Below are 12,933 nucleotides of genomic sequence, written 5' to 3'. Positions count from 1 at the left end.
ACCTCCTTTCAGGGAGTTGTGGAGGGTAAAGGGCGGGAGGGTGGGTTACCTCCTTATGGGTGGAAGTTGTAGGGTAGTGGGTGCTGTGTGGTGCAGGTACTAAGCCAGTGATGGTGGGTTTAGTTTGCTGTCCCACCTGGAATCAATCACATTCAAAAAGACCTCTGAGGTCAGCAAGTCCAACCTAGAACCTAGCACCACCGTGTTCAGTCTCTCCTTAAATAAATCTTTAAGCTTAAATGGTTTCTGAGATCATCAATTCCAACCTGTGACCTAACACCACAATGTCAACTAGACCATGTTTCTCCTTGTACAGACCATAAGCTTAAAAGACCTCTGAGGTCATGGAGTCCAACCTGTGACCTAACACCACTGTGTCAGCAAGACCACTTTCTCCTTAAGCAGTCCTTAAATTGTCCTGGGGCAGAACTTGGTGGTGGGGAGAACAGTGGCTTCTTCCCAACCATAGAGTGGGTTTTACAGTCAGGAGGAAAAACTATGTTTAGCAGAAGGAAAGGAACTACTTATTAAACAAGGCGAGGTAAAGGCAGAATGGCAAAACAGGGAAGTTTTCCCTACTTTTTCCTCCAATTTTTTTCCCCTATAAGGTTTTTTCCCCTCAGGGGAGTTTTGTAAATGCTGCAGTTTGCCACCACAGTGCTTATTGCTTAAAATCCTACTTTACAGCATGGGCATTTTAGGAATAACCTTGGTTAAGCTTTTCTGCTCCTTTTGTGAGCAGAAATTGCGTTTCCCATCATGCCAACCATTCAAGAGGAAAATTGTCTCCTGCCAAACAAAATCAGTTGAAACACCTGTGATGTCTTTAAGCTGAGACAGGGGAGATTCAGACTAGATATTAGTAAATAAACTTTCACTGTTAGTGTGTTCAGGCACTGGGATATTGCCCAGGGAGGTAGTGGAGTCACCATCCCTGGAGGTGTTAAAGAGGTGTCTGGATCTGGTGCTGGGTGTTACGGTTTAGGGATTGCAGCGGTGGACGTTGGACTTGATGATCTTACAGTTCTGTTCCAATCTTGATGATTCTATGCTGCAGTTAGGTTTTGCTTGAATTACAGAATACAAAAGAGGCTGATACTCTCTTCTGATGTAGACCACTAAAAGGTGTTCTGTAACATGCTCCTTTTTCTTTCAGGTGGAAGAACTCACTAAGGAAATCCACACTAGGAAGGAGAAAGATACATGTAGTGTAGAAGTACAGACAGAGGACTATGCTGCGTGGTCACAAGCAGGTAGAGAGGATGGTGACTGCTTAAATGGGGGTCTAGAACAGTGTCTTCTTTTGAAACTTCTTTTAAGTATTATCCTTAGCTGAACAGAACTCAGTAACCCTGACATGATCTCTCAGACCATTTCCTGTGTATTCAAGGGTTTATCCAGGTTAAAATGTAGCTTGAAGTAGCAGAACTGATTGTCATAACAGTCTGTAACCTCTTAATCTTAAATGTTACAAACACCTGTGTTTTACAAGTTTTTAAAGGACATTAAAACAAGGCATAATTTGTTTAGTAGGAGCAGAATAAATTCAAAGCAGAGGCACTGCTTAATACTTGATTTTCATTAGACTGCTACTCAGTTGCATAAATTTCCAGTTTAAGATTTAACATCCTTAAACTGCATTGGTGAAATATCATTTTGCTGTTTTATGTGACTTCAAGTTTTCTTTCCTCCTCCCCTACAGATTACTACTACTATGAAAATTACTACAATCACACTGATACTCAAGATTGTGCATCTGAACTACCAGTGCAGCACAATCATGGAACCAAAGGCACTGAGCATAACTCCACAGAGGAAGCACAGACAGGTGTTGACGCTCCTTTAAGGACAGATAGCACCAAAGCTGCTGAAGGTGGAGAAGAGGAAAATTTCATCCAGAATTCACAGGTCTTAGAGTTGTTTGGGGTTTTACCAGTTTTGGAAGTCAGCATTTGTAATGTTTCATCTAAAAGATGTGCTTTTTGGTCTTTGTATCTTTATATTAGATGAATTTTTATGATGGTTTGGTGCTGGTGGTGCAAACAAACATTCTTGTACTTCAAAACTAGTTCTTTTTGTAGTATGTTCCATGTGTAGCGTACTCCTAGATTTGGGTTTTGGTGTTTGTTTGGGATTTATCAAAGGCAGATATGTCTTACATAGCCTAGAAAGCAACATATAAGGAGAAGAAAGTTGTTGGCAGTGTTTATTTTGTTGTGGGTCGGTTTTCTTCACTTCTATCTGGCCTTCTCTTAGGCCCCTCACTTAACTGAGTCTGTGCCTTAGCATCTAGTAACTGAAATGGAGCAGAGAGCAGAAATCTGTTTTAGGAATGTATGGAAAGATACTCCTTGTGTGTGTTTTTTATGTGAACCACATGAATAAAAATTGGGGAAGCTAAAAGAGACAGCATGAAGTCTCAGGCCCCTTGAAATCAGTAGGAATTTATGAGTAAACAGCAGCCAGATTTTTGCCTTCTGAAACAATTCAAGTCCATAGAGCATTTCCTTTTGTGGAAGAAAATCTAATTTCTTACCTTCTGGTACCAGGAAGCAGAAGATACTTCAGTACCAGAGGGTTCTTTAGCAGAGAGCTTGAGAGCTGCTGCAGAAGCTGCTGTTTCTCAAACTGGATTTACATACGATGAAAATACAGGATTGTATTATGACCACAGCACTGGATTCTACTACAATGCGGTAAGGATCACTCCCAAAATCCTTGGCATTTTTAATCTGTTTCAAAAGTTTCATTAGTGAGATAAATGGTTGATGTTTATATAAGCAAAGAACAAGGATCCAAGCTGATGTCATGTTTTGAAAAGCAGGTTGCTGGAGATGCATAGTAGTGGAATTTTATTACTGAGGTTTTTCATTGTTTCAGTTGAAGATAGCAGGCTGAGATACAAATTTAGGTTTTAATTCAGTTCTTTTTGATGTCTCCTAGATCTTTAAGTTACATTGTGGAAATTTTATACTGTAAAGCTGATCTGTAACTCTTTCAGCTTGAGGTATAAGATGATTTCTTTAGAAAAAGACAGATTGCTGAACTAAGCCAGTGGCTTCTCCACGGTGAAAAGTGTGTTGAGAGAAAATACACAAAATGCTTGTGCTTTTACTTGAGTCCTGTTACCAACTAGTTTGATGCTACAGGAAAGAAAATACGTCTTTAAAAAAAGATGTTAGATGGTGGATCAGAATTTCTTAATGGTTGCTTTCTGCTGTATGTTTCTCATAAGAGCTTTTGCGAAGGTCCTATGAGGTATGTGTATAGGTGTATTTAGGTATGTACATAGGTAGATGGATATATACACTGTCACAAATCCCAGTGGAACTACTGTGCTGAAAAAAGAGGGTTTGTTTGCAGTGTTACCAGCTCGGTTTAAAAAACTGAGGTGTAACAGAACTACTTGGTTTCAGAGAGGCTTCTGAACTTTGTTTCTAAAGTCTTGAATGATACCATTGCTCTTGAAATAGTTTGTGGATTTAGTCAGATAGAGGGGCTGGTCTGTTCTGCCATGCCTGCAGTGAGAGGAGTAGAGGAAATGGCCTTAAGCTGAGGCAGGGGAGATTCAGATAACATATTAGAAAAATCTTTTCCCGGTTAGAGTGGTCAGGCGCTGGAATAGGCTGCCCAGGGTGATGTGGTTTAGGGGTTACAGTGGTAGTGCTGGTGGATAGTTGGACTTGATGATCTTAAAGGTCTCTTCCAACCTTAATTTTTCTATAAGTGTTTGTGGTTATGGATTGCAGCTTATGGTACAATTACACAACACAATTATCTTTTCTTGTTCAGCTGCTGTTCTGAATTACAGGAAATGTTATTGTATTGGGTTTACTGGCACAGTTTTGGTAGTGGAGTGGGGAGCTCTGTGAGAACAGGTCAGGGGCTGCCTGGACACAGCTGGTTCCACTGCAGGGCACAGCTAAGCTGTTAGAGAAGCTGGAGGTGCCACTCTGAAAGTATGTGTAAGAAAGGGCATAATGCTCTATAGTGGAGTGTGTTTGAGGGGGTAAGTTTGAACAACAGACCTGCCAATGCCGAGGTCAAAGAAGGTGTAGGGGGAGGTGCTCCAAGCACCAGAGCAGGCAATTCCCTGCAGTCCATAGAAGAGGACCACAGTGGACCACACTACAGCCCGTGGGTGACCCCACACAGGAGCAGTTCCTTAAGGAACTGTGTCCTGTGGAGAGGCCGTGCCAGAGCCCAGAGCAGGTTTCCCTGGCAGGAGCTGTGGTTTGTGGAGGACCCAAGCTTGAAGCAGTTCTTGAAGGTCCCATGCTGGGCTGGGGGGAAGGAGCAGTAAAGAGGGACCGTTATGTATTGATCTTGGCCCCATACTCTTCACTTCCCTGTGCCGTGTTGGGGAAGAGAGGTAGAGGAGCTGGGAATGAATGCGTGTAGTGGAAAAGAGACAGGAAATGTTTTTCCTTTGTTCCTCATCTTCCAGCTCTAATTTAACTGTCAGTAAATAATTCATTTTCACCAAATTGAATCTGGCTTGCCCATGATGCAACTGTAGTGCACAGTTCTGGTGTCCCCGACGTAAGAAGGACATAGAACTGTTGGAGCAAGTCCAGAGGAGGCCATGAAGCTGATTAGAGGAGTGAAGTACCTTCCCTGTGAAGACATGCTGAGGGAGTTGAGGCTGTTCAGCTTGGAGAAGAGAAGGTTGCATGGAGACTTCATAAAAACCTTCCAGAATCTGAAGGGGCTCCAGGGAAGCTGCAGGGAGACTGTATTAGGAACTGCAGTGACAGGACAAGGAGTAATGGGGAGAAATTGAAAGAGGAGAAGTTTAGATTAGGTTTTAGGAAGATAATTTTCCCTGTGAGGGTGGTGAGACACTGGCACAGGTTGCCCAGGGAGGCTGTGGCTGCCCCAACCCTGGCGGTGTTCAAAGCCAGGTTGGCTAAAGCCTTGAGCCTCAGGGCAAGGGGTTGGGACTAGACAATCCTTAAGGTCCCTTCCAACTCAACATTCTATGATTATATGATTCTGTGATAGTGATCTCTCTTGACCTATGAGCTTTTCATCTTACTTCCTTTCCCAGTCCTGTGGAGAAAGGAGATTGACAGAGTGGTTGGATGGACACCTGGTAACCATCCAGGATCAAACCACCACAGTTCCTTAGTGCATTTGAGTACATTTTATTAAAGTTTGAATAATAATTAATCCTTTATTAACAAGGTACATCTTCCAACAGTGTATTTACTGAAATGATAACCCTGTTCTTCATTTTTCACGAAGGAAAATCAACTGTATTATGACCCAGCAACTGGAATCTATTACTACTGTGATGTGGAAAGTGGCCGATACCAGTTTCACTCAAGAGTGGATCTGCAGTCTTACCAGACCTCTGGTACTCGGCACACCAAGGATAAAAAAGGGAAAAAGAAGAGAAAAGAGCCAGAGTGGAGTGCTGCAGATGAGTATAAGGTAACTTCAGAAGTGACAGGGAGAAAATCCAAAAGCTGTTGGTTTTTTTTAACGTGGTGCAGTTTACGGGTTGTGGGGCTTGGTTGTATGCAGAGGATGTATGCTTTTTCTTTGAACTATTTAAACATCTTTGACCTATATACAGCAAGTTGCTAACGTGTAGTTAGTGTTAGAATAATTTTCCCATTGAGTGGTTAAGGCTCAAACTTTTTTCAATACTGTTTTATTGCAATGCAACTCTAAAGAAGTCTGAAATTGAGTGTCTAAAACTGAGTGTTCTGTTGAGCAAACACTAGAATGAATTCAGGGTGCTGTGTGGGCTGGAGTTACATTTAAAATTCAGTGTTAACCTTGGTGTCTTGGTTTTGGGGGCTTGGCTTGTGGTTTCTTTTTGAGTTTTTGTTGTTGGTTTTGGGTTTTTTTCCAGATTCACATGATGAATCAAAAAATGACAGTTTTGAAAACACACCCATATATACAATCTCTTCTCTGTGACTGCATTCCAAAGCTCATTCCATTGACATTTCACTGTATCTCTACCACCATTTGGGATTGGGGAAGTGTCTTTGAAGTGCTAATTTCTTTGCATATTACACTCTCCTGTTGATACTTTCCTTGGTCAATACATTTTCATTGTCCTTAATGTGTGGATCATAGAATCATAGAATTTAAGGGCTGGAAAGGACCTTACAGATAATCCAGTCCCAACTCCCTGCTCTGGGCAGGGACACCTCCTCACTAGATCAGGTTGCTCAAGGCTTCATCCGGCCTGGCCTTGAACACTGCCAAGGTTGGGGCAGCCACCACATCCCTGGGCAACCTGTGCCAGTGTCTCATCACCCTTATAGTAAAAAAAACATTTTCCAATATCTAACCTAAACTTCCCCTCCTTCGATTTGAATCCATTACCCCATGTCCTGTCATTGCAGTTCCTAACCAAGAGTCCTGTAAGCTGTACATCTTGATAAATCCCATTTGAATTCATTTCTATTTTAGCTTATAAAGAACATACATTCCTTTCTCTGTGTGTTAAGAAAGCATACCCTAAAGTACATAGTGATTACTCACTGTTAAACACCAAGAATTTTGATTGTAACACAGCTGTTAAACCCCAAGAAGCATTTCCTCCATGAACACTTACTGATGTTGAATCCTATTACGCACATTTGTTTCATTACTTAAGATATAATTGAATGTATTGATTTCTCCACTTTGCAGTGCTCCTTCATTTGCATTCTTTCAAGCTGTTGTTTTAAGCACTGCATAGTTTCACTGTGTAGGCCTCAGACAAGCAGACTGGTTGAAAGATGAAATAATTATGTTACTGTATAGGTATTCTTACATAATAGTTCCATAGCATCAGTGCAGAGTTAAAAAAAGTTCTACTCGGGAGTGAGGTCTTCCGAAAGACTTGAAAATGGAAACTGTTCATACTAAGAACAGGTGAAATTAGGTTAAATGGATAGTGGTTGTTGACCAATTACACATTTTATGAATAGATAGTGGCTAATGTGGGAATTTCTACTCCTTGATGAAACATGAACCATTCTATTCTGAAGGCTTGAGCAACAACAGTAAGTATAAAGATCCCTTAGACTTAGACTCAGAGTCTAAGATACTAGATGCTTCTACTATCTTATAGCAACCTGCCAGTGTCTGAAGGGGCTCCAGGGAAGCTGCAGAGGGACTCTTGGTTAGGAGCTGCAGTGACAGGACAAGGAGTAATGGGACTAAATTGAAAGAGGGAAATTTAGATTAGATATTAGAAATATTTTCCTGTGAGGGTGGTGAGACACTGGCACAGGTTGCCCAGGGTGGCTGTGGCTGCCCCAACAGTGTGCAAAGCCAGGTTGGAAAAATCCTTGAGCAACCTGCTCTGGTGGGAGGTGTCCCTGCCCATGACAGGGATTGGCACTAGATGGTCTTTAAGGTCCATTCCAACCCCTTAACATGCTGTAATACTGTGAAACTTGAGAGAGGAGCTAATGCAGTGGAAATGCACTTTCACCAGCATCCAGGTCCTGTTCCTGCTGTTTGCAAATACTGAGTTCTAATTCTGCCACCTCAAAAGGCACTGTTAATACAGAACTTTACTCATCATGTGTCAGGAAAGCGTTAAGAAAAGTTTGTAGGGACCAGTCTTTGTCATAAACTAATTAATAAGTCTCTTGGTAGTTCAGGACAGAACTAAATTTATGTGTTGACCTAAATCAACAAAGTGCATTTATGAAAGTTCAACAAGTGTATTATACACAAAACTGTATTTTATGCAGCGTATATAGCTTCGACCTAGCAAAAAAACGTTGACTACTTTTTGGGTTTCCATCAGTCTGCTGTCATCTGATTATACTAGAAACAGCAGTTTGTCTTCAGCTTATTTTGTATAGATAAAATAGTTTTATTTAGATAGTCTTGCTAACGAATCTTTTGTGTGAGACATTCACAGTCACGAGGTAGGAGGTAAACATCTGTTCTTCCTCATGTGTTTTTCTGATGGTGAACCAAGTACTTTGCTTTATTCATGAATTAATTTGTTTGACCAACAAGGTAACAGGAAAACCATTTCAAATGTTCTGTAGTGCACGGATTCTGCATCGGTGTACACGAAGTGAAGGTTAATGCCAGAGTAAGAATCAAGGCCTTTTTTGTGGGTTTTTTTTGTTTTTAAAGAAAAAAGAGAGAATACAAAGTGAAACATAAACCACTTGCTGTGTATTTTAAACTTCAGAATGAAGTTAGATTTAGAGAAAACAAAGTGCCATTACTTTATTCTTGTTTTGTGGTTATTAATAATATAAGAAATTCATTCATTAGTTTAAAAAAATCCATGTTACTTTAGTATTAAAGATTAAGATTTACTAAAAAGTAAGATTGTATTTTTCTGTTATAAAACTGAAAAATTACTTTATAACCTGCACACTCATGTCTGATATTGACAAAGTCACTAATTAGTCTAATACACCCCTTGGACTTCATCATTCTTGGATGAAGATGAGATGGTTCATAAGAATGTGTCTGTGAGGCAGGGGAAGACAGCAGTAGTTGCAGGCCCTCAAGTAGATGAAACACTTGTTAAACTTGTTTTCTCTCTCAGTTAAAGGATTAAATGTAAACAAGTTTTGATAGATACTTAGTGTATGAAGTGGCTTCTATATGATGTAGGAAGGGCTTTACTTTTTTTTTTTGCATTTAATTAGGTTTTTTGCTTTGGAAAATTGAGTCTTGTGTAGGGTGGAAGAAAGTAACTGAGTACTTGTAACATGGTGTTAGCAAGTGAAAGCTTAGTCATCTGATTGAAGGAGTTATTTTTAACTGTTTGGAAATGTTTCTTAAGTAAAATACTAAGTCTCAGATTAATATTTCAAATTGGGAGAGTCAGTGCTAAAGATCTTCTGTTCAGCCCTGTAGGTGGGTGTTGGTTCTGTTATGTCACCTACTGAGCTTCTTGCAAAGACACTATAGACCATGTGAAAAGTTGTATTTTTGCGTATTTCTGTGTTTTGTATAAAATAAATTCAGAAAAATAATAATTTAAATGTTGCAGTTCTTAGAACTGAGCTTATTATGGTCACAATAAGTTCTAATTTGTAGGCGTGCTGAAGAATGTCAAGAACATGCATGTTGATTAGGCATAATACAGAAAAATGGAAGTTTTGAAAGACAAAATGTCTTGCTCTGTCACAGTAAAGCAAAAGGTATAGTTAAGTGCTTAAAATACTTTGAACTTTTCATTAGAAACACTTCAATGCCTGTGATAATGTATGTTTTCTAAGTAGGACAGTATGCATTCAAAAGGTCACTGTAATCAGTAGTTTGTGGCTTGTTCTTTATAAAGCAAACTCATCAATTCCACTCACACAAGCATGATTTGTCATTCTTGTAAGGTCACTCCTCATGGGATACATAAAAATCCTGATTTCACTCGTACCTGTGGCTGACTTTGTCAGGGATGCAGAAATATGAACTAACTCAACTCTAAAGTTAAGAAATAGTTTATTATTGATCAGATTGATCACACCTCTCAATTTTACTTAAGCTCAGTGAGAAAAATCCCAGAGATCCTGTGGATATACCCAGTAGATTGAAGGTTTTCAAACCTGAATGACATAGTCAATCCATGTTCCACATGTGAGTGTTGGGATCAGTCAGTTGACTATTGAGATGTTAGGCAAAGCGACATTCAGCGGAATGTTTGTGCCTAATATGGTGTAACAAATGTGGTTATAATGGGTGTGTACTTGCATGCTGTGTGTCTTGTATCATGGATTTGGGGTGAAGAGTCAACCTGTCATTGAGAAATGAAGTGCATTGCTAACATTGGGCTATTCAGGATGGAGGCAAAGTCTTAGGTGCTGTTTGTTTGCATAGTTACACTTTCACAATCACAAAATCATTAAGGTTGGAAAAGACCTCTGAGAATACCAAGTCCAACCTGTGACCTAACGCCACCATGTCAACCAGACCATGGCACTGAGTGCCACGTTCAGTCCCTCCTGAAACACCCTCAGGGATGGTGACTCCACCACGTCCCTGAGCATTCCATTCAAATGCCTAATTGCCCTGTCTGTGAAGAAATCTTCCTAAGAAATACATGCTACATATGTTCCGTGTTGGTACTAGTAGTCTAGTCACTAGTAGTCTGTCATGATGTGTCCATAGATGGCAACGAAGCCCCACACAGCCAGTCACTCACTCCACCACCAGTGGGATGGGGGAGAGAATCAGAAGGGTAGAAGTAAGAAAACTCATGGGTTGAGATAAAGACAGTTTAATAGGGAAAGCAGAGGCCGTGCACACAAGGAATTAATTCACTGCTTCCCACAGACAGGAGGTGTTCAACCATCTCCAGGAGAGCAGGGCTCTGTCACACATGATGGTGACTTGGGAAGACAAAGGCCATAACTCCCAGTGTCTTCCTGCTTCCTCCTGCTTCCTCCTACTTCCCCTAGCTTTTATTGCAGAGCATGGTGCCCTATGGTATGGAATATCCCTGAGGTCAGTTGGGGTCAGCTCTCCTGGCTGTGTCCCCTCCAAACTCCTTGTGTGCTCCCACCTCACTGATGAGGTGGCAAAAGGTGCAATAAAGGCCTTGGTTCCATTTAAGCACTAGTCAGCAATAACAAAAACCTCTGTATTATCAATGCTATTTCCAGCACAAATTCAAAACACAGCGCCAGCCAAAACCAATATATAGTCATGCATAAATGGAAAAGGATTTCCTCACCACAAGTGACCCTCTCACATGCTTTAAGGTACATCAGGATGTGTATTTTAATACAGATCTGTAAAATCAGAAAGTGCTCAAAATCCATGTTCTTTAGGAGTGCAGTTTTGAAATCCTCAATTTTGTACAAGGATTTCTAAATAGGAAGACTGCGTTTTTATCAGTACTTAACTACTTGGTTTGTTTGCTTTCTTAACAGCTGAATGTAGGAATTGTGGCAAAATACAGAAAACTGCTGAGAATAGGTTTAATGGTCACATGGGCAAAATCATGGAATGAATGTGTGTACAGAATCCTTGGTCTGTTTGTAGGAGTGTTTTTAAAAATTCCTGTGTTCAACCCAGAACTGAGAGTTTACTCTTTAGCAGCTAAGCTTTGAAACTGCACCTTTTAATTGCATAATTTCAACTATCTGAAGTGATGCCAATAATATGTATCATTGTGGAGAAGGAGCTAAGTGGTTGGAGCATTGTACTTGGGCATCACAGTCACCTGTTGTTTTGCCTTGGTCGTGATCTGAGCAGAGCATTTAATTTCTGTTTTCAGATTAGGTTAGAATTATTAGATTGGATTAGATATGAACTGCTTTGTTACCTCACAGTGTTATGGAAGAAGCACATTTAGGATTGCAGAACATCTTAGTATGTTGACAGCAATCTAATATCCTTACCAAACATAAATATAGACCAATATAAATACACTGGAAAATATAACTCATAAAAGTCAGATTTTCTGAAAGTATTTCTAGTGGAATTAGTATGTTTGACAGGTATGAACTGTGTGGTGTTACTCCTAGCAGGATTACTACACCTTTTGAATAGGATAGACAGCATTACACAATGGCTTTGCAGTCCTATTCCTTCCCATTCCATGACTTCAAGGATCAGGAAGGAGGGTCAGTGCATTATTGAGAAGTCCTAAACAAACCAAGAGTCTTTCAGTTAAAGCATGAAAGCTTTTTAAAATAGCTGATTTTTCCTGAGAATCTGCTGGAAGTGTCTCAAAATTGCACTGTCCTATGCAACAGATGAGAGGAATTCTTCGGTTGGTCTTACATCTGTGCCACTGATGTGTTTTTACACTTCTGAAAGTGCTTTAATTTCCCTGACATTAACATTCGCATTATTTCATGTGTCTTGAAGTGTAAAATGTACAAAGGTCAAGGATGGGTCTTTTTAACTGCTGTGCTGCAATATTGGATACAATTCTGGGCAGTTGAATGAATTAATTCTGAATTCAAAATGGCACATAACTTAAAATCTGAGATTTTATTTATTAGATTGATTGATTGGTTTATCTCTTAAAGCCACTTGTCTTTTATATATTTTCCTTTTTTCTTTTTGCCTTTGGTTTTTTATGTTTTAAGATAGTTGTTGAGCTAGTAGATTGCTTTTAATTCAACAGCTGGATTTACATAGATTTTAATGTAATTCAAATAAATTTTTAAGGTATTCTGGCAAAATTAATATTGAAACTTTAGACTTCTCAGCTTAAAAAATGGTCTTTTTTTTTTTTCCTTTCTACTGATGAGATGAAGTGGCAATGGAAGAACCTGCAATGATCCAATCTGTCTGATATTCAGGAAGAGAAACTTCTTGGCAGTAGAAAGTGGATTTGCAGTAGAACGGTTCCACATAATATAAATTAAACTTATGCTCTTGATACCAAATTAAGCTTATACTCCTGATGCCACAGTATCTTGGTTAAAGGCTTTGTTAAAGATGCTGTTTCAAAAGGAGGGAGAACATGTCACTGGGTGAGAATGAGTGGCATTCCAGATATTCTGGACCATGGTAGAAAACAAATGAGAAGACAAAACCAGGAGAGAGATAGGATGAAGTCAGTTAAAGAACTTCTAAGCAAGTTGGAAGTATTAGGTAAGAGAGGGACAGAAGTCAGTCTCATAAAAGCAAAATAGGAAAATATTGACAGGATCAGTTAGGTTGGAAGGAACCACAATGGGTCATCTGGACACACATCCCCACTCCAACAGGGCCATCCCAGAGCACATGGCTCAGGGTTGCATCCAGATGGTTCAGGAATCTCTCCAGTGAGGGAGAGTCTACAACCTGTCCGGGCAATCTGTTCCACCATTCAAGATGGTGTTGTGCAAGTTTGAAAGTGAGGACAAGATTCTAAAGTTTTGTGTGAGAAAAGGAGGAAGGAATAAGTGAAGTTTAGAAAAGGAGTTAGACTTTTCCAGCTATAAGATGGTCTCAGTCTTGTCTCAGGTTTAACGAGGTCAGGTGCTGATCCTGCACTTTGGCCATACC

General features: G+C 40.0%; 1 protein-coding gene across 1 annotated transcript; it reads left to right on the top strand.

Annotated features, from left to right (window-relative positions):
* Positions 1–1,156: 1,156 nt before the first annotated feature.
* On the top strand, positions 1,157–5,436 carry LOC103801166 (angiogenic factor with G patch and FHA domains 1-like; the record flags this gene model as incomplete). Its single annotated transcript, XM_009073572.1, has 4 exons — positions 1,157–1,253; positions 1,703–1,908; positions 2,550–2,696; positions 5,248–5,436. Coding segments are annotated over 4 exons (639 nt in total), but the record flags the coding sequence as incomplete, so codon positions are not given.
* Between the last annotated feature and the right edge of the window lie 7,497 nt (positions 5,437–12,933).

Source organism: Acanthisitta chloris, unplaced genomic scaffold, assembly GCF_000695815.1.
Source record: "Acanthisitta chloris isolate BGI_N310 unplaced genomic scaffold, ASM69581v1 scaffold21954, whole genome shotgun sequence".
In the NCBI taxonomy this organism is placed as follows: Eukaryota; Metazoa; Chordata; class Aves; order Passeriformes; family Acanthisittidae; genus Acanthisitta; species Acanthisitta chloris.
This window is presented reverse-complemented; position numbering and strand designations above follow the sequence as displayed.